This window comes from Vombatus ursinus, unplaced genomic scaffold, assembly GCF_900497805.2.
Source record: "Vombatus ursinus unplaced genomic scaffold, bare-nosed wombat genome assembly UNPS02014768.1, whole genome shotgun sequence".
Taxonomy (NCBI): Eukaryota; Metazoa; Chordata; class Mammalia; order Diprotodontia; family Vombatidae; genus Vombatus; species Vombatus ursinus.
The window spans coordinates 23,019,731-23,041,704 of record NW_020954546.1 but is presented as its reverse complement, the minus strand read 5'-3'; the positions used below and the strand labels follow the sequence as shown (position 1 = coordinate 23,041,704).

Here is a 21,974-nt window from a genome sequence, read left to right as displayed (position 1 = left end):
CCTTCAGGCCCACATCCCAACGTTCCTGTTTTCCCCTTCCACTTTCATTGTTGTTAAATCACAGCTGACATTTTCCTGGCCTGGGTTGGAGCCCTTAAGACTTTAGGCTGTTCCTTGTAGGAAGTGAGAAGAGGAAGTGGAGGGGGAAATCACCTTTCCCAGATGGAGAGGCTGGAGCCTGGAAGATGGGGGCTCTCAGAGCAGTGAGACATTTCAGTCCCATCCCTCCAAACACCACAAGACACCCCACTCTACTCCTTTCCCCCTCCCAGGAAAGGCCAGTAGTTTCCTTCCTCTGGGAAGCGCATCTATCCAGGAGCAGGTTCATTTCTGGCGGCCACACAATGGCCCTTATCAGACTAGGGAGTCAGGTCCCAGAAAAGTAAATGGACACGTCTGGGGTACTTCCTGTTTCCACAAAGAAGGCAGGGCTAGGCTCATAGCCGCCACATATCCTGATTGGGGAGGGAGGGAGATGTCATTTCTCCCTTATCTCAATTAGGGCAAGTCTCACTCCTTCCATCTTGCAGAGGAATCCTGCTAACAGAAGGGATGTCTGTGTGCAGAGACTTGTTCTGGTGACATAAGGGGGTGGGGTGAAAAAGTGGAGAAAATGAAAAGGGCAGACAGAGCAAACAGAGACAAACTAATTGAAAGAAAATGCAAACTGGAAAATCTAAAAAATCAGTCAACTGAAAGTCAGGGGACCCACTCCTGAGTTTTACATTTACCACAAACTAGCCAGATGGCTGGGCAAGTCATTTTTCTAGACATTTCCCCCCAGCAGGCTCACAGGATCTCTTGGAGAACTTACGAACAATGAGACGGACCAAAGTAAAACAGAGGCAGAGATGTTGTGGTGGAAAGAATACAAGATTTAGCTACACAGTCCCAGAAGCCAAATCCCCATTCTGCTACTTATCTGGGAGATGTTAAACTGGGCCTCAGTTTCCTAACCTGTAAAGAAGGCTGGACTACCTCATTAAGGTCTCTTGCAACTCTAACCCTACGACCCCATGAATAGCTAGGGACAAGAGAAAGTAAGTGTTCAGGAGACTGGCCTCTCATCACAGGGGAGAGTAGATTTTAATGAGAATGTATGCAAAGTGTTTTTTTAAGACCTTAAAGTGCTACACAAATGACAACAATTTATTATTAGACCAAGAGGCCTGGATCCTTTCCCAAAACTGGTCTTGCCCTTCTGGCCAACACAACATTTTGCCTGCCCCTTGTCCCCAGCCTGGGCTGGGAATTTGGAACCAATGCACAATGCAGGGTGAGATTTTTTCGAGTCAGATCCAGGAGAGAGGTAATTTCAAGGATGAGGTGGAAGAACATGAGAGATGACATGGGGAGATGAGGACACAACAGATCGAGCATAAAGAAGAGACAGACGGGAATATAGGAAATCAAGGGGCCTCTATGATGGAAAATGACTCCTTCCGATGGGAGGAGGCCACCAGGGTGAAGGTGAGGCATGGGGCAAATGCAGAACCCCAACGGCGTGTTTCAGCTAAAGGCAAGAGTGAGATACTAGGGAGTGGGAGTAGGTGGAATTCAGGGGGTCTCTGGCCCCCATAAGTACTTCCCTGGGTTTTCCAAGCTTCAAGAGCCACAGCCCTATCATTTGGAAGCTGACAAACTTCAATCTCCACTAAGTGGGATCCTCTGGACTGACTGACCCAGAAGTCCAGTCCACCCCCATTTCCCCTGCCCTGGGCTATCCAGATCCAGCAGCCCCAGGAATCAGAGGGGGGACTGGATCCCCAGGGCAGAGAGACTTGCATTCATCTTCTCCTGCTAATACTGGAGCACGTGCTTCCAAGCAACATTAACAGGAACACACAAGGCCACTCTAAAAGCCACATCTCTATTCTCAAATATAACAGACACAGATGCACAGACTCAAGTTGCTGGGGAGCCAGGGCAGGGACAGGAGAAGCACAGGGAAGTTGACATTCAAGGCTTCCAAAGGGGAAATGTCAAGCAGCCACTGGCCTGGAGCCCCACCTTCGGGAGCTTCTCTGTGGAGAAGGGGGCTCCGCGGTCACTGAATCGACCCCCTCCGTGGGCCTTTGGGAAGGAGGGAGGAAAGAACCGCAGTGATGTCACCGAGCAGGCTCCCTGAGATGGTCTTTCCTAGGAGACTAAGGCAGAGTTGCCATGGACCCCCGTGGCTGGGGGTGGAGTTGAATGACTTAAAATTTCATGACAGTACCTAGAGAGGAAGGTTTTCTTAAAGATCCCCAGATGGCCTTAACTATCAGCTTGTCCAGTGCATGCAGAGGGGTCCCACAGTTGTTTCCTGTGGGCTAGTATCTCGCGAAACAATGGTGCTATGGGAATTGGCTCGTAAGACCTAGTTGTTGGGGTGAGGTATCCCAGAAATGCTGAAAGAAGGTGAAGATGATGGGCTTCAGGGCCACAAGTCTTAGAGCTCCTCCTGGGAAGGCTGGAGCCTCAGCTATGTCACAGCCAAGGGCAGGAGGCATCAGAATGGACTGAACTGCCCCCACCCCATGACCTCAGGTTGCATCTCATGGCCAAAGGGCTTCCTGATCCAGGACCCTCTCGAGAAGACACTTAGCAATCTGCTACTACACTAAAGCTATAGGCCTAATTCTCCATGCTAAAGGAAGGGCACATTACCACATGCCCATCACTATGCCACCCCTGCCCTGCCACTGGAAGAGGGATATGCTGCCAAGATTCCAAGATTCCTCCTAAAACTTGGAGGACTGCTGCCAACTGGTCAGAGGATCCTGTACAAATCTATCTCCCTATCCCTGCCAGCCAGAGCCCTGGAGATGGAGTCACAGGAATGTGGGGCAGGTGCCAGCTGGGGCATGTGGCTGGCAGCCCCACTGAGGGCAGGGCAGGAGGGTGGAAGGAGGGTAGAAGAATCTCCCTCTCACTCAGCTGACTGTCCTTGAGTACACAGTGCAGATGGACCAGCTGGCCTCATCCGTATCCTGGTAAGTGAAACTTAATCCCAGTCCTGAATGGGGAACCAGGAGGTGATTAGGGGAGGCGGGTACTCTGCAGGGGGTGCCCCTATCTTGAGAGAGCTGGACACACAAGCAACAGCCATCTGGGGGAGCTGTGACCCCTATTTAGGCATTCACCCTGGTTCAATACATCAGTGGATCTCCTTTCTTTTCTCTCCAGTCATCTGGGGTCATGGCATTTTTAGGGATCTGGAAGGAGAGAAGAGATGGTGAATTAGTGCTTGAGGGTGGGGGAGAGGTGTTTCTGCCCTGCCCCCATCCCAATCTCCTCACTGTAACTGGCTTTCTCCAAAGCTCCCAGAACGAAATTCCATGACCACAGACCAGGCCATGTTACCACCTCTACTGGTGGACCCCAACACCAGACCCAAGCAACTCCCTCTTCCCTCTGCTTTGCCCACCTCCCATTCTGGCCAGCTCAGGGTCCAGTAATAGCTCTTACCTGGAAGGGTTCACTCAGCCCCACTACAGCCTGAAGGTTGTTACTATAGTAACTGAGAAGAAACTCTCCTCCTTCCTCTGGGAAACCACTAGCATTGATATAAACCTGAAAGAGGGAAAGGAAATGGAGAGAGTCAGCTAGAGGCCTAGACACTTACCTATTTGTCAGCCCAGTTCCCAGTCTTCCCTTTCAAGGAAAGTCTCTGGCTCTCAGGTAACAGAGTCAGGCATCTGGCCCCTTGGTGCCTCAGTTTCCCTCTGCTCACTAAGTCCTCCCAACTGTGCATCTTTAGCACCTATATCAGGCATTGGGGAAGGAGACTGGCCCTGTAATGGGGCAGGGTTCCAGGGAGCATGAGCCACTCATGGGGGAAGGGCCTGGATACCTGGTGACACCCGTCACGTGAAGAGACCAAGTTGTCCTTGACCCAAGCATAGTTCACATAGTCCTTCACATGGCGTATCACAACCTGGCAGTCAAGACATGGCAAGAGCAGGGGTTAGTCAAGGGCCTGAGACCTATTCATGGCCAAGGGGGCCTATGGCTTTCCCACTCAGGCAATGCTGGAGGCTCCACAGGAAGGAAACACTCAAGCCAGGAAGGGGCTGCCCAAGGCTACTGCGTGATGGATCTCCCTGGATCTGCCACAAACAGAACCTCCAGCACGCTCCAGGGAGGTCTGAGGTCGAAAAAGTGAGAGACCCAGGCCTTGGCTGACCTACGCCCACTGGCACTCTCCCCACACCTCCAACTTGTTACCTTGTGGAGGCCAATCCAGTCCCAGGGGCTGCTGATGAAGTCAGGGCTCTGGTTGTAGCTGACCATCAAATCGTAAGGTGTGATCCACTGCCCCGCAGGAATCAACGTGACCGGTGGGCTTAACAGTAGGGACTTCAGCTGGACATGACAGGAGCGAAGCTCTCATCATTAAGCATCCTCCTAACCTGGGGGACAGGGTTGAACTCTATAGAGCAGCACAGGGGCATCAATGGTGGGGCTGCTCCATGAACGGTCTTTATGGGAAGGCCTCGTGCCCTGAGATCCTGAGAAAGGGTCAGAGTCTGGCTGGCTAGAAAGGCAAGAACACACTGTTTGACCAGAACCAGATCATCCTGCAAGGGAGGACCAGGGGCTTCTTCTCAGCTGTTTCACTAGGAAAAAGGCCACTTTACAAGGAGGGTAGCCAGTCACCGAAAGAGCCTTGGGTACGGAAAGAGGAGGCAGTTCTCTGAAGAAACAGAGGGGCACCTGGGTAGGTAGGAAGTACCAGGGGCCCAAGAGGACCTGGGGGGAGATAACGCCAGTGAGGTGAGAAGATGTCGACTCAGATCAACCTTCCACGTGGTTTTAAGTGTTCCCAAACTCAAGGGTGAAACTGCAGGATTAGAGACTATGCCCTCAACTGCTTCCATACCTCCAGAGAAGGGCAAGTAAAATTGTTGCAGGGCTTTATTTTGGTGGAGAGGGCAAGAAGCCTGGCTCTGAGCACAAACTAAAATAAAGACTCTTCTATTGGGAAAGGCAAAGAGAGTGGTTGACACTTATGTCATTAAGGTCAATAGGATGCGGTAGGCTCCTATTGAAATGTGAGCAGGTAAGTTTAGGAGCAAGAGGAGGAAGTCCTGCTTCACAGAGCAGCCAACAGGTAGGGGAAGGCCTGCCCTTGAGACTGACAGCCAGAAATGACCACTGAGGGAAGATGGGGAATACTGGATCTGTAAGGAGGAGGCCAGGGAAGACAATGGCCATCTCTCCTTGCCTATTTCTTTGGGATCTCGACTAGCCACCGAAGACTGGGCCTCAAGTTCGTTGGGCTAGGTATATGTGAAGGGGGAGGCTCACCTCCAGCTCAAAGGTCGCTGTAACTGGCTTGTGGTCACTGATTTTATATTTCATATGGCTTTCATAATTCTTCAATATCAGAGAGAAGAAGCGATCACATTTCCCAGAGTCCCCAGGGTTATTTAAGAGCTCCCGCTTCATCCTCCAAAGGATGCGGTCAGTCCATGCTGGTTTTCGTCTTTTCTCACTAGATTCATAAGGAAGAAGGGGAAAGGAAGGATGAGGGTGGCTAAGCAGTGACGGCATCAGCAGTGAAATGCTAGGCTATCCCAATTACATTAAACAGAGTTTGTAATGGCCCTTAATGACAGGAATCATCAGGCACAAGGGGCCCGTGGCAAGGGATGGGGGAAGGACAGCTGAGTTGATGGGATATGCCACCAGCGGCCAATTACGTTGAAGCAAGTCAGAAAGTATGAAGGTCCTTTTGATTTTCCTACACTGCAAATAAATGGAATCACATGATTTGAAAGATTCTGACTCAGAAACTATTAGTAAGCAATTCCAAAATCTCTTTCTCTTAATCCAAAGCAGCATCCATTGTCCCTGGGAACCAAGAGTAGTCCCAGAAAGGAGACACGCTGCCAGTCCTGATGGGCATTCCCATCAAGGGCTGGCCCACAGTGACATGATGGACTGGACTGGTTCCTGCTACTTAAGGCTTTTATTCTCCTCCTTCCCCTTCCCTGACCCCTTCAGTAGAGGACCCAGCTTTACAGAGGAAAGAAAGGTGACTCTTTATGAGCTATCCTCTTCCCTAGCCTGCATCTCAAAAGCCTTAGACATCATCTCCCATTCCCTCCCTTTTACTCTAATCTATGATGAAGGAGCAACCTTTCTCCTGGATAAGGCCAAGACTTGCACTTACACCCTTGGTGCCATCCCCTCATCCCCCTCCACAACCATCCTCCACTCCTGATCTTCCATCTTTCTTCTCTATAGCTCTTCTTTATCTCTTGCCTTTTATAACCAAACTTAGAAAAAGCTGTCTACACTCACTGCTTCCACAACCTTCTCTTCACACTTCTCAGCCCTCTGCAATCTGGCTTCCAACCTCATCACTCAGCTGAAATTGCTTTCTCCATAGTCGCTAATGAGTTCTTAATCACCAGATCCCAATGGTCTTTTCTCAGTCTTGATCCTTGTAGACCTCTCTACAACTTCTGTCTGTTGCCCACTTTCGCCTCCTGAACAATCTCTCCTCTGAGTTTTTGTGACAGTGCTCCCCTCCTGAGTCTCCTATCTTACCAATTCTTCCCTGTGCCCCCCCCTTCACTAGATCATCATCCACATCCCATCCCTTAATTGTGAGGACATCCCAACACCACATATCTCAGGCCATCTTCCCTTCTCTCTCTACCCTATTTCTGGGTAACCTCATCCTGGGTTCAATGATCAGATCTACCCAGATCTACCCAGATCTCAACATTCAGCCCTAATCTCTCTCCTGAGCTCTAGCTCCATCTTACCAACTACTTCTTAGACATTTCCATCTTAGACAAATACCATCCATAGGCATTTTAAACTCAACCAATTTAAAACAGAATTCATTAACCTCACCCTCTCCCCTGTAACTCATCACCCTTTATAATCTCTAAGTTTTTGTCAAGGGCACCACCATCCTTCCTCTACCTCCAGGATTTGCAACCATTGAATCCTCATGCTTCCTCATTACACATAACAATCAGTCGCCAAGTTTGGCTGATTCCATCTCCACAACATCTCTTGCATCTGTTCTCTTCCCTCTTTTCACATAGCCAACACTCTAATTCAGACCATATCACCTTTCTTCTAGACCAGGGGTGGGGAACCTGCGGCCTCAAGGTCACATGTGGCCTTCTAGGTCCTCAAGTGTGGCCTTTTGACTGAGTCCAAGTTTTATAGAACAAATCTTTTTATTAAGGATATTTGTTCTGTGAAGTCTGGATTCAGTCAAAGGGCTGAACTTGAGGACCTAGAGGGCCACATGTGGCCTCAGGGCCACAGGTTCTCTACCCCTGTTCTAGACTATTGCAAGAGCCTCATGACTGGTCTCCTCCCCTCCAGGCTCTCTCCTCTCCAATCCATCCTGCACACAGCTGCCAAGGTGGTTTTCCAAGGTTACTCTCCTGTCCTGTTAACTCCAGTGACACTCCATTATTTCTAAGATAAATAATAATAATAATAATAATAATAATAATAATAATAATAATAATAATGATTCTGCTTGGTATTTAGAGCCCTTCAGCACCTGACTCAAACCTACTTTCCCAGTCTTATTACACATTACTCCCTTTCATGTGCTTGATGGACCAAGGAAACTGGCCTTGATGTTCCTCATCCACGGCACCCCATTTCCCATTTCCATGCTTTGGCACTAGCTGTCTCCATTGCCTGGAGTGTACTTCTTTCCCTCTACCTCTTAGAATATATAATTTCCTTCAAAGCTTAACTAACCTCTACAGGCCTTTCCTGACTCCTCTAACTGCAGCTGTCTTCACTCATGCATTTATTCTGCACAGATTTATTCAGGATGGACCAAAAATCTTAGCATGACTCGAAGGCTTTCTTAAAATTCTATTTTATTTTCAGGTCCACATTCTCTTCCTCAAACCTTCCTCCTCACCTCCCCACACTGAGAAAGCAAGAAAAACAAAACCAGATACAAACGTGTGTAGTCAAATGAAATAAATTCCTGCATTGGCTGTGTTCAAAAATGTGTGTGTGTGTGTGTGTGTGTGTGTATGTGTGTGTCAATCTGCCCTCTAAGTCCTTCCCTTCTCTATCAGGAGGTGGGCAGCAGCATGTTTCAACAAGAGTCCTCTGAAACCTGGTTATTTAGTCTGTTCATCAGAGTTCCTAAGTCTTTCAAAGTTGTTTGCCTTTACAATACTGTTACCGTATATATTTTTTTCTCTTGGTTCTACTCACTTCACTTTCTATCAGTTCATAACATGATTTCCCAGACTTTTCTGAAACCATCCCCTTCATCATTTCTTAGAGTACAATAATATTTCATCGCATTTATAGACAACTTTTCAGCCATGCCCTGCTTGTTGGGGAGCTTCTCAGTTTCCAATTCTTTGTCACCATTAATGTACCTGTTTTCCCATAGCCTCTCGAGAATTTGTCATTTTCCTTTTTGTCAACTTTATCAACCTGATTGGTATGAGGAGGTACCTATGAGTTATTTTAATTTGCATTTCTCTAAATATCAATGATTTAGAGAATTTTGCATGACTATTGATAGAATGGGTTCCTTCTGAAAACTGTCATATCCTTTGACCATTTATCAATTGGGGAATGGCTCTTATTCTAATAACTTTGGGTCAGTTTCCTATGTGTTTGAGAAATGAGGCCTTTATTAGAGAAACTTATTGAAAAGGTTTTTTGTTTACCATTTGCCTGCATCTCTTCTAATTTTAGCTGCATTGATTTTTAGTTTTCACTAAGATTTCTGAAGCACCTTGTATGTGTTCATGATGTCTCTCTCAACAGAATGTAGGCTCCTTAATGGCAAAGATTATTTCACTTTTGCTTTATTCCTGGTCCCTAGCACAGAACTGACCTCATGGCAAAAGAGGCACAAAAATACTTGGGAAAATATCATCTTAAAAAACAGAATTGGTCTAATGATAAAAGAGGCACAAACATTTAAAAGCAAAGTAGGTCATATGGAAAAGGAGGTACAAAAGCTCATTCAAGAAAGCGATTCCTTAAAAATTAGAATTGAGCAAGTAGCAGCTTGGAAGGCAGATTGGGGGAGGTAATGGTCAGAAGCAAGACAGACTTTTGGGGAGGGCTAGTATAAAAAGAGAGAGAGAAGGATAAACAGAGGAAAATGGGATGGAGTGAAATGTACAGTTAGTGTACATAACTGTGAATGTGAATGGGAGGAGCTCACCTGTAAAACAGAAGCAGGTAGCAAAATGGATTAGAAACCAGAATCCAACAAATATTGTGTACAAGAGACACACTTGGGACTGAAAGACACACAGAGAGTTGAAACAAAGGGCTGGAACAGAGTCTGTTTATACTTCAGCTGAAGAGGGCAGGGGTAGCAATCATGATCTCAGACAAAGAAAAAGCAAAAATAGATCTAATTGAAAGAGACAAGGGAAACTACATCTTGCTAAAAGGTACCACAGACAATGAAGCAGTGTCAAGAAATTCTTATAGCAAACTTCCTTGATAAAGGCCTCATTTCCCAAATATATAGGCAACTTAATCAAATTTATAAAAATAAGAGCCATTCCCCAATTGATAAGTGGTCAAAGGATATGAACAGGCAGTTTTCAGACAAAGAAATCAAAGCTATCTATAATCGCATGAAAAAATGCTCTAAATACTATTGATTAGAGAAAGGTAAATTAAAACAACTCTAAGATACCACCTCATATTTATCAGAAATGCTATAGGGGATGAGGGAAAATAGGTACATTCACGAACTGTAGGTGAAGTAGTGAACTGGTCCGACAATTCTGGAGAATAATCTGGAATTATGTCCAAAGGGCTATAAAACTATGCATACTCTTTGATCCAGCCATACTACTACTAAGTCTGTATCCCAAACAGATCAACACACACACAATGTATTACATGCATATATTTATAACAGCTCGTTTTGTGGTAGCAAAGAATTGGAGATTAAGGGGATGCTGATCAACTGAGGAATGGCTGAACAAGTTATGGCACATGGTTGTGAGGGAGTACTACTGTGCTATAAGAAACGATGCGAGGCTGGTTTCAGAAAAGTTTGGCAACCCCTATATGAACTGATGCAAAGTGAAGTGAGAAGAAATGGGAGATCACTGTACACAGTAACAGCAATGTTGTCATGATGATCAACTGTGAAGGACTGGCTACTCTGATCAATACAATGATCCAAGACAATTCCAAAGGACTCATGATGAAGAAATGCTGTCCATCCCCAGAGAGGGACTGATGAACTTGGAATGCAAATTGCAGTACAATTTTATTTTTTTTTCAAAATGACTAATATGGAAATATGTTTAACATGATTTCACGTGTACAATTGATACCACATTGTTTGCCTTTTCAGTGGGTAGCAGGGAATCTGGTACTCAAAATTGAAAAAGAAAAGAATGTTAAAAATAATAAATATTTTTGTAAAAAAGCTTTCACCTTTCTTCCCTCACACAAGTAACACTCAGAAAGCTGCTGGGCACATAGTAGGTACTCCCTTCCAACTTGGTGATTAATCTTTTGGAGGAGCCAGGCAATTGAATTCATGCTCAAGTTTAGCTCCAGGAAGACTTTTGTTTCTGCAGATAAAAATGCTTCTCTTGTCTAAAAATACAACTAGTCATTCTGCATGTTTTTTTCCTCTTTCAGTTGCTAGAAAAGCCCAAAGCCAAATTTATTGCACAAATGTAACAACTGGATTGATTTTAAAGTCTGAAAACATCATTACTTCTCATTTGAGATGTATTCTGCTTAAAAATGTCAGCTGCTTCATGACTTTGGGAAAAGGGAAGGACTGAGTCTTAAATAAAAAAAACACAGATTGATCTTTCCACAATATGCTTGTCATTCCTCTGCTTAGAAAACTACATTGCCTCTTACTGACTTCTGCATCAAAACCCAACTGATCTATGCCCTAATCCTCCCCAATGGCTCCTGCCCTCCCCTCTCATTTTCCCAACTTGGGAAGGGGTTCTGACCTGTTATGGCAGCCATATCCTGCTCTCACTGTACTTACTGCCCTCATTCTCCCTCCTGTCTTCTGTTTGTTTAACCAGCAGAACTGGGGCCCAGACTCCTGACGAGCCTGGCAGGAGCTACTGGCTGTTTGTCCAAAGTGACTTTGTCACCCTTATCTTTAAACTGGGCTAGGAACCTGCTGGTATAGCCATGATGAAAGACTCTGCCTACACACTGGGAATTAGAAACTAAAGGCCCTGGAATGACACGCCACCACACTAATGCATATACTGCATTCCAGAGCACTGGCACTACCTGAAGCTAGCACAGTGCTGCTCCTGCAGGCCAGTACACCATACGCACGGACACAAGTCACTCCTGGGTGAAACTTGTGAAGGACTGATGAAAACCCCTAATATTTGCATGATTCTTTCAGATACATCCTTCATTTGATTTGATATTCACAACAATGCTATGTATTATCATCTTTGAGCTCAGAGCAGTGAAATGACTTGCCCTAGGTTGAACAGCTAGTAAATGTTAGTACCCACACTCAAATCCAGGATCTCTTCTGACATCAAGTTCATTGTTCATTCTACTACACCAGAATGCATCTGGGTGGAAAAATCAACTTTTTTAGGCTGCTAGAGACTCCTTCCTTAAATGAGTGTTCCCTCCCTAAATAAGGGGAACTTCATCTCCTTAGCAAGCCAGTCTCCTTTTGCCTTTTGAGCTTTATTTATAATTTCTCTGTACCCTAGCATGTGGTCTATTTTTGTAAAATTACCACATGATACTGAAAAATACGTATATTCTTTACTGTTCCTTTCAGAAGATGCCATAAGACTTTCCAATTTAACTTTTCCAAAAGTCTGTTCAATAAGTTCTATATTTTCCTTTTGTGCTTATTTTTCTGTTTAACTTATCAAGCTCTGAGAGGAACATTAAAGTACAATTATGATGGTGATGAGTTTTTGCAGTCCTGTTAAGTTTTTCCTTCATAAATTTAGATTCAATGACACTTAGTGCCACATTTCATGATATCGTTTCTTTGTAGTGCCTTTAAGTAGAATGTAGTGTCCCCACTCATCTTCTCTTGATATTGTAAATTTTTACTTTTGTCTTGTCTGATAGCATGACTACAACTTCGCTTTTTTGGAACTGCCTAATACATAATATTCTAAACCAGTTTCTCGTTCTTATACTTCTTTTGGAAGCACCTAGAAGGATGCCAGGCACAAGATGGATGTTCAACAATGTGACTTGGGACCGTCTACCAGATGTACTTTCTTCTTAGAGAGACTTAACTCACTGTCTCATCAGGGCTTCATCATTCCCTCCTCCCTCCTCTGGGGACCTTTGTATATCACTGACTTCTCTCTCTGCTTCCACTTCTCCTTATGAATAAATCTGGGGCAGCTCCTTATGTTCCTGGGAGGCTGTTGCTTCATGAGATGGAAAGGAAGCAAGGCTCCAGAATGATGCCAATTATTTCTATTCCTGCTCCCTTGATAGTTCTTTTTGGGGGCTGCTTCTCCTATCCTGTGCTTCCCTCATTCCCCAGCCCGGATCCCCCAGCCCTCTCCTCCGAACACTCTCAGACACTCCTCCCAACTAGCTCCCTGGTAACCACATGATGCCCTGCCAGGTCTTCCTACAGCTAGTCCTGCCGTTGGCCCCTCACCTGGAATCATAATTTTCTGAGTTGACGTCAAATTTATAGGTTGGCTGGAAGAGCAGAGGACCCTCCTGGAACTGCTGGAGCAGCGAATCTGTCTTCTTAATCATGTTAAGCTACAGAGAGAAGAAGATCCTTCATTGCTACATGGCCAAGTTGTAAAAATGCAAAAACTGGGCACTGGCCGAGCACCAGAGCTTCAGTATGCAATTAGGGTAAGGAGATGCTTAAACATGTTTTCTCTGTTATCACCTTAAAGATAACATTTGGGTCCTGGAATCAGGAGGACCTGAGTTCAAATCCCCTCTCAGTCACTTAACACTAACTGTGTGACCCTGGGCAAGTTACTTAACCCCAACTGCCTCGCCAAAAAAAAAAAAAAAAAAGAAATCTTTATGCTTTAATGGGGCAGCTAGGTATTGCAGTGGATAGAGCACCGGGCCTGAAGTCAGGAGGACCTGAGTTCAAATCCAGCCTCAGACCAAACACTTGACACTTACAAGCTGTGTGACCCTGGACAAGTCACTTAACCCTAATTGCCCTAAACCAAAAAAAAAAACAAAAAAAAAAAGGAAAAAAGATAAAATTTGATCCCCTGCCAAGGAAGGGACCCAAATTTCTCAAGTGGTTCCACTTCTTCCTTTATTGCCCCTCTCAGTCTCTACAAGAAAAGAAGCTGGGGCCCTTTGGAAAATCAATCTACTGCCCCAGATAAAAGCAGCTGATGAGGCTCTGAATGTTTTCCTGGGGACAAACAGTTGACATATCTTAGAAAGGAAGATGGAGTTATCAGGGCAGTTCCCCAGAGTTAAGGGGATCATGCACTATAGGAAAGACATTCCCTTGAGAGGCCTTAGGGGTGGTGTCAAGGGAAAAAGGGAAGTCAGTTCAACAGCTCTGAAACCAGGTATTTGGAGTCAGGTGCACATAGGTAGGGAGGGAGAGAAAGGCCAGTGGCTGAAGTAGCCTGACATTGGTGTGGTGGAGTTGGTGAGAGAAGAGACCCCTCCTAGCTCTCAGACAATCCACATCAGATTTAGTCTGGACAGAACGATGAATCTTCTAGACAACTCTTAAAGTAACTGGAGTGGCACATGGCCAACAATCTCTTGGACCTAAGACTGGGCATAGGTTCCCAAGTGCCAGTCATGGAAATGAAGGTGATAGAACCACCGAATGGCCATCAAGGATGTCTTGGTCCTCCAACACCTTCAGACTGGCCTTGTCCCAGGCTCAGAGCCCAATGAAGGGCTTTCTTTCCCTATTCAGTACCTGATCTTTCCTCCAGAGGATGCTGTACTCCTCATTGTTGATGGATTCCTGGATAAAACACAACCCATAATCCTCGATGCGAAAGTTTAGGTCACCAAACCACAGGAGGAGACTTCAGAGAGAAAGCCAGAATGAGCATCATCAAAATGGAGCCTGTGGACACCACTAGAGGCGTCAGCTCAAGCCATCTATCATGAATATGGAGGAAAATGACTAAATGAGATGAGACCTAGAGGTCATTACCTCCCTGTCACACACAGCTAGTCACTTCGCAACGCCAAAATGGAGGCAAGGTAAAGCAGCTTTGTGCCAACAGACCCAAGTGCCTCATGTACAGAAGGACTGTCAGCCCTTCTAGGCCAGAGGGATGCGGGACATGTTAAATAACTTTGCTCTAATCTTGACTCCCTCTGAGGGGAAGAGAGGACCTAGCCAAGGACAGAAGCTCTGGTTCATTCCTGAGTTAGCCAGGGTTCACAGGGCCCTGCTTCAGGGAGAGGAGCTCATAAGGGATGGAGCTCTTCTCTGTATTAGACAGAGGTAGAAAATTCAGGGCGGGGGAGACATGGACACAGCCATGGTTTGGGGGTGAGAGGTAGGGAATGGGACCCCAAGTAAACCAGAAGGGTGGTTTGGGACTAAGCTGCAGGTACTCACTCATGGTCCAGGATGTTGGGGATGTCTTGTTTCTCAAAGTTCTGCATCTCTAGGATCTTGTCAAAGTCGCTGAGCCGCTGGTCAATGTTGGACAGATGGGCTGGCAGGTGGCAGTTGAGGAGACAGATAGCATAGCCATATAGCCGAAAGCAGATGGCAACTCCCCCTTTGTTCCCCTGTCAGGGCAGAAGGGTAACAGTAGCTGCCTGCCTGCTCCCCTGTGCTCCTCCCTGATCCTCTCCCAGAGGGAAGACAGCAGAGGGAAGGCCAAGCTCCAACCACAGAGGGGCAGTCCACCATCTTGACAAATCCTCCAAGGTTTGAAGTGAAGGGGCTCTACTACACAGGGCTAGGCTCAGGGAAGGACCTGGCAAATTCATTTCATCCAAGTTTATCTGTCCTACCACAAAATCTCTTGTCCGTTTCTACTCAGTGATGAAGACCAAACCCCGGCCTGGCCTTACCCAGTAGCCACCGAGGCCCGTACGGGTGTAGTTGGTGTAGATGCAGGAAATGAAGGGCACGTGCCGGCGCTTGACAAAGACCAGCAGGAGGAGCCCCTGCATCCTTATGGAGGTCTCCTGTGGGGCAGAGGAAGGGGGGTCGCCCAGTTATTTCAGAGCTACATCTTCGAAGGCCTCCAGCTCCGCCCTCACATCCATGACCACTCTTCCACCCACAAGCTCTGGGGTAAAGACTGTGATGCCGATCTCTGGGTGAGTCTAGTCTGGTTTGACTTTCTACCTTGAGCCTATGACCCCACTCTCTAAGACCTAAGGGAGAGGGAATAGTTTAAGAAACTCATTCATGGGGCAGCTAGGTGGCCCAGTAGATAAGAGTTCCAGCCCTGGAGTCAGGAGGACCTGAGTTCAAATCTGGCTTCAGACCAGATACTTGACACTTACTAGATGCGTGACTCTGGGCAAGTCACTTAACCCCAATTGCCTCACCAAAATGCAAAAAAAAAACCAAAACCCATTCATGACAGTGGATATCTGTGCTCATCCTGAGGAACAATGGAAAGCAATGACTCCAAATCCCCCAAGCCCAGCTAGAGAACCCTTGGTCACATCTGTCATTTCTCTTGGAAGCTCTCTGAGATCTGTTCAGGGCTGCTTCTCCCTTAAAATGTGTGCCCAGACTGCTGAGAATCTCTGATGTTCCCTAAGACCCCAGCTGTGGGGGAGGTGGGAGAACAGTGTCATGGGGGTGCTCCTCAAATATACAGTCTGGGGGTATGTGAAGGAAATATGAGGTGGTCCAGGAGGCTGGGGGGGGGGTGTGACTGCTAAAAGTAGAGGAGATACCTAACACAAAATGGGAAATAGCAATGACTTAGGATGAGGGAAAGGACACCCAAGGAGGGGGGGCTACAGCTAAAATATGCCAATTTGGGGGGCCTGAGGGGAGGCTCTCTGCTCCCCCTTCAAAAAAAAAAAGCTGCATTAAAGCAGAGGCCTCAAACCTACTCTCTGAGTGGCCATTTCCGGAGCACTCAGCCCTAAGCTGGAGGAGGAAATCCCCTAGGCGGGAACATGTCCTGGGGCCTTCCAGGAATTATGAAACCTGATCCCTGAGTTCAGGGAGCTCCAAGGTAGAAGACAAACCAAAGTGGGGAAACCCCCAAGAATGGAGCGGGCTAAGGTAAAGAGGCAGGGCACTGCATTAAGCGGACATTTCAGAAGAACCTCCAGCAACTTTGGTGGGGAGCATGCGTGACAGGCTGAATTCAAGAACTGAGTGAGAGCCAGTTAACAATCTATTTTGGTTCAGGATGTTTCCAGATAATCCTAAATGGGCTGGCAGGTTTGTACCCTGGCTTCACCCCAAGGGTAGCCACTCCTTCCTGGCTGAGTGCAGACACGGGTGGGAGTCCTGGGACAAAGGCTTCCTTGCAGGTACCTAGAGCTGGGCAGGGACAGACAAGCTGAAAATGGGTGGGGCAGTGATTATCATAGGGAGACATCAAGGGGAAGTTTTGAATTTTGGGAGAAAGAAAAGAGCAAAGAGAACACTGAGTATGACTGAGTTAGCAGGAAGAAGGCAGAGGGGAAATAAGGAGATCTGGCAGTAGTAGGGCCACAACATTCAGAAGAGACCTGACCTTCCCATGGCGTGTGTGGCCTAATTCCTGCTGAGGCTCCAGGTCTCCCACTGCTCTTCCCCACCTCTTAGCAGAGGTAACCTGAAGGTGGGTGTCTCCCCCAAGTTCCTCCTTGGTGCCTGGCCCACATCACACCCTATCTCCTTCAGGGGTCAGTGCTCAGAATGCGGTGGGCTGAAGTCATTTCCTTAGTGGTGCTCTTTTACCAAGTTACTGCCAACTCAGGGACGGGAAAGGTCAACTAGCCCCACCTTTTTTTTGGGCAGGGTAATAGAGTAGGGAAGAGAGGTGTGAGAAGGCAGGAAGAAACTCCACGCTGAGGCTAGTAGATGGTACAGTGCATTGGCTTCACTGGAAAGGGGTTGGCCTTGAATGTGATTCTTCAGGAACTGGCATGGGAGGGGAAGGATCCTGAGAATGATCCAGCAGCATAAAGAACAAACTCAGGCTTGAAATTTGAAATCCCGTCCCACTCTCAGGCCAGCAGGTCACAGTTCCAGAATTTTTTCTAGAGAAATATTTCCTCCCTAGGGAGGAGAATAAAGAGGTTCTGATATGGATCAGAGAAACCCTCAGGTCAAATGAGTGGAAGAACCAGGGGGTCTCAGTTTGGCCTTAGGAAATCACCAAGATAATTTCCCCTTTCAGCAAAAGGAACCCTATACTTCCCTCTGTCTCTCCCAGGACCGGCTCAGGCCTAGCCTAGGTCCTCAGCCCTGCTCTGGGCTGCTCCATCTCCTACAGCATGAGATCTACGCCCCCTTTGGCACCAGTGTAATAGCCTTGGTACAGATTCTCCCCTGGCTTGAGGTGCCACCCTCTGGTGCACAAACCAGGCAACCTGGGAGGGGTGGTGTCAGAGAAGGAATCTGGGGGGGGTGGGGCAGAAAGAACAAGTGGGTCAAGGAGATCTGATGCCTAATCCTGGAACTCTCCCAATCCTCCTAAAATCAAAGGGTCAAACTGACCTTCGGACCTGGCCAGTACCTACTGAGATAAGACTTGAAGAGCCTTACATAGCAGGGAGGATCAGCACCAGGGTCGTGAGGGAAGTCTAAGTTTAGAGTTTGAAGTAAACAGAAGATAACATGAGAGATGTAGGCCAGGGAAGGTGAGGAAAGGCACCAAAGGCCCTGATGGCTCATTGGAGTCACAAGGCCAGCCCTCTCTTCATCTGTTTCCCCACCCACTCGATCGGGGAGACGCAGAGACACGGTGTTTAGGGTGGACGTCAGGAGTCATCCAGACAGAGCCAGAGTCTCCTCCTGCCACTACTGGGGACAAAAGCTTCCAGAGGATGCCCAGAGGAAAGGGAAGTGTTTTTCAAGCTGAAGAGACAGAAATAGCTGATGACCCTGGACAATACCCCACACTGAGAGAGACAGAGTCCACAAAGTACAGCCCACAGGCTTCACCCCTCATGCAAGAGGATGGGGGTGGGGCAGGGATTGGGCGGCCCTAGTTTTTCTGTCCGGAGCATGGCCCAGCCCCAAGCACTAAGGCTGCCTGGGCAGAGGTGGATGGAATGGTCCCCACTCTTACAAGGAAAAGGAGAAGTCTGCAGCTGGTGCTGCTGGCATGCCATTTCTATGGCAGCCAACAGGGAGACTGAGACCGAGTCACTCAGTCTGGGCCAGGCAACAGAGGAACAGGGGAGCCAGGAGGTGAAGAAAAGGGGCCCGAGCACCCACTGAGCCATTTCTCTACCTAAGCGGGGGTTGGTATATGACCAAGTTTCCAGGGACCTTTTCCTAGGAACAGATCTTCCTGGCTTCTTATCTCAGAACTAGCTGGGAAGCAGACAAACCAAAACCTGAAAGGATTGGGGAGGGGGGGGTAATCCTCAGGTGAAAAGCCAGTGCAGAACATTAACCTTCCAAGTCCATTTCCCTCCCACCCAAAGCCAAATTCCAGGATCACTCAGTAGTTACCTTTATATAACCCAGAGGGGAAAGCACGTTCATGAAGAGCTTGCTCCATGGGTCTTCAAACGCCAACTCAGAAAGGTAATTGATGATGCCAGACTTTACTTCCTGTAAACTGACCATTCCAGTGGTCACTGTCTTTGCCATTGAAACTTCACCCTGTCCTTACGAAAACCCAGTAACAGCCAAGAACCCTGATTCTGCTCACGATAAATTTCTCCCCCTTGCTGCAGCTGACCCAGGGCAAGGGACATACAGTTGGACCCCAAAGGAGGCTGAAAGCTCCTGCCTTTAGATGACGGTGGAATATAAGGACAAATGGGACAGTGGGGCTGTGGAGGCTCATTCTCCTCTGCTGTCCTCCTCTGTCATCCTACCCCAACTCCCAATCGATCAGTGAGGTTTAATCGATTTCAGGACGAATCTCAAGAGTGATTCCCAACAGAAACTTACCCAATGACATACATGTCGATGCTCAAAGGTTCGCTATCTAGCAGGAGCAAGTCATTGACGTTGGTCGGGGGTGAAGCAGACGCCACGTTCCAGGTCATGACATGCAACCTGTGGATGAATGCACAGTGAGGCTCCAGAAAATGAGAGGGCAGGGAACAAGGGGCGGCCCTGGCCTCCAATCAACGGTCTTTCTAGGTGAATGAAGCTGTTAGGAGGACAGAATAAGAAATGAGAAGATTTTACATCTGACTGGGAGAAAAATGAGACCTAAATTGCAGACATTTCTCCTTCAGCCTTTTCCCCCAGAGCAGGAAAGCCTGATCCAGTGTTCGAGCCATCTCGTCCTGGATCTCTTCATCTGAGCTGATGTCCTCCACACAGGTCAGAAGCTGCGCCACTCGCTGCCGGAGGGACGTGTGACCCACAGAACTGGTGCTGCTCACGCTGGGGGAGCGATCCCGGGACAACGGTGAGGTCTCAGAGTCAGGCAAAGAAGAAGATGGGCCGTCTTCTCTCTCCATACGCCTCACCACCCACCCGGCCACGCAGCAGTCACTGACAGGCCACCACAAGTCCCGGGAGCCCAGCAAGAACCAAGATTCCCAGGAATATCCTGAGTCAGCTTCCACTGGGGGGGTAAAGTCTTGGGAAAGTCCAGAGAGATTGAAAATATTAAATAACAGGGCATTCATTCTCTTAAGAGACTTAATAGTCAATCCTTCTAAGTCTTTGAAAACTCTAAGGAGAAACATGTGAACACTTATTGGTATATCTGGGATTTTCTCTAAGAGTCAAGCGAAAGAACTTTCTACCTCTCCCCTCCTCTGGGCAAAGTCACCTGTTGAGTCCTACCCCATCCCTCACATATCCTAGGGGGGAACAGAATACACCCTCAATCCTAGGGGATTTTGGGTGTTCCTTCCTTTGAGGCTTAGGAGAAACCTAGGGCAAGGGAAGAAGGACATGAGGAGAAGCATACCACAGAGCTGTCATGGGACATGGGGCTGAGCCCCATCCTAGGCCAGCTGTGCCACAAGGCAGCCAGGACAAACAAGTCTCTTGGAGGGGTAATAGCAGTTCATGTATATTGTTGCTTCACAGTTTATAAAAGTTTTTCCTCACAGGTCTGCTGTTACTGACATTTTACAGCTAAGGAAAAATGGGAACAGGGCGAGGTTAAATACCTTGCCCAGAGTCATACAGCCAGGAAACCGGCAGAAGAGGGACTTAGACCAAGGTTACTTTCTAACTCCAAGTCAACCCATGGGCCAAAGACCCTTGGAGGGGGAGAGAGTTCCATAGAGTTATTGCAAAGGGGCCCTGAATTCACCTGCAAATTCATAAATATACCTTCTACAGATTGAATAAATGTACTGTACATAGATGTGCAATTTTTTTCAATGTTTGTTGATGCTGTTGTGATTAATAAAATAATTCATTAAAAAGTATTGCTGAATTCATAGTAGCTTTATGTCATTATGTATTTTCCCAATCAATGACTACTAATAGTATAATTACTACCACGTAGGAGTGTTCAAACAATTCTGATGTTAAAAAAGGGTCTTCATACTGTAAGATGAATCATCCCCAGCAGGCTCACAAACAACAGCCTGGCTGAGGCATTTCAACTGCAGAGGCAGAAGGGAGAGGAGAGGCAGTGGGCCCGGAAGGCACGTCTTTTCAGGCTTCAGAGTAATTTGGTGAGTTCCTTTTTCTGTTTTGCTTTTTTGAGGGAAGGAAAAAACAAAAACAAAAACAGAGAAATGGGAAGCAAGGACATAGCCTGCCTAGTTGCCCCCCAAGTATCAGCTCTCTTAAATTCCGTGTTTTAAGAAAGCTGGCACCTGCTGACAAATCTCCGGTGCCCTGGGTCAACCTCCTTACCTCCTCCTAGCACCTATAAAGAGGCTTCCCCACGCGGTTGGCAGATGCTGAGCTTGGATGGCCGGCTGAAGATCTCCCCCTGGCGTCCACCCCCGGGGCAGGGACACCAACTTTAGCCTTCTTCTCTGGCCCGGTCTTGGGGGGCCCAGGACCGCTCCCTTCCTGGTCTCTCCTCCCGGGGGGCTTCGTGACTCGCTTTCCCAGCCCGGGGGCTCGGGGCCACTCTCTCCCGTGTATAGGGAGCTTTGGAACCCAGCTCGGCCCACTCACAACGGTCCTCGGCGATGGACCCCCTCGGAATCGGGGATGCCCGGGCCCCCAAAGCCCCCTTCCCCCGACGTTCCACTTTGGGGCTGACACCGAGCCTCCTAGAATCCGCTAATGCTCCGAGCTTTTGAGAAAAAACCCCAGGGGAGGCAGCCACAGGGGTCTCTGGAGATCTCCCTGGGGCCGGCACAGGCGAACAGGGGGGGTGTAGTCGGGAATGAAGTAAGAACTGCGGCCAATCCGGCCTCAGACCCTCGCCGGCTGTGGGGGTGCGGCCCAGCCCCTCAGTTTCCCCATCTGTAAAATGGGATCTGAATGCCTACCCAGTACCTACCTCTTAGGGGGGGCGGAGAGCAGTGGGGGGGGATGCAGGGGGAGTGCACGCTGGGCCACCCCGCCCCCTCCCCTCCCCTCCCCTCCCCCCACCCATGACAGCGAGGATTACTTAGGATTAATTCTGCAGCTCGCCAACCTCGGGGGGCGGGGGGGTGGGGTGGAGAGAAGGGGGAGGGAAGGCCGCCCCGCCCCCGCCCCTCACCTGAGCCTCTTGAGGTGCCTCATCTTTTTGACGGGCCGATCCATGACCACGGCGGCCAAGGGGTCTGTGACAAGGGAAGGAGCCCACGATAAGCCGGAGCCCGAGCCTCCCCGATCCCGGGCCGGGCCGGGCCCAGGCCGCGGCCGTTACTCCCACGCCCCCCTCCCCTCGCCGGGCCAAGCCGGCTGGGCCGCGCTGGCAGGCGGGTGGGCGGCGGGTCCCCGAGGGCGTCTCTCTCTCTCTCTGCCTCGCCTGTTGTTT

The 21,974-nt window shown here is 48.2% G+C and overlaps 1 protein-coding gene across 6 annotated transcripts; it reads right to left on the bottom strand.

Moving 5' to 3' along the window:
• Positions 1-1,131: 1,131 nt before the first annotated feature.
• On the bottom strand, positions 1,132-21,845 carry INPP5K (inositol polyphosphate-5-phosphatase K). 6 transcript variants are annotated; one of them, XM_027861854.1, is made up of 14 exons: positions 21,714-21,809; positions 20,909-21,472; positions 19,292-20,746; positions 19,025-19,132; positions 18,578-18,686; positions 15,007-15,123; positions 14,543-14,718; positions 13,886-13,997; positions 12,620-12,729; positions 5,293-5,479; positions 4,210-4,347; positions 3,836-3,919; positions 3,451-3,555; positions 1,132-3,197 (listed from the first exon to the last, which is right to left on the bottom strand). In XM_027861854.1, exons 3-14 carry the CDS (start codon positions 19,774-19,776, stop codon positions 3,132-3,134), a joined length of 1,797 nt encoding a protein of 598 aa, XP_027717655.1. In that variant the 5' UTR covers positions 19,777-20,746; positions 20,909-21,472; positions 21,714-21,809; the 3' UTR covers positions 1,132-3,131. The 6 variants fall into 6 exon arrangements, with proteins under 6 accessions (XP_027717655.1, XP_027717657.1, XP_027717656.1 ...); XM_027861856.1 differs by lacking the exon at positions 21,714-21,809 and having other exon boundaries at positions 19,292-19,667; positions 20,595-20,746; positions 20,909-21,165; XM_027861855.1 differs by lacking the exon at positions 20,909-21,472 and having other exon boundaries at positions 19,292-19,667; positions 21,714-21,807.
• Between the last annotated feature and the right edge of the window lie 129 nt (positions 21,846-21,974).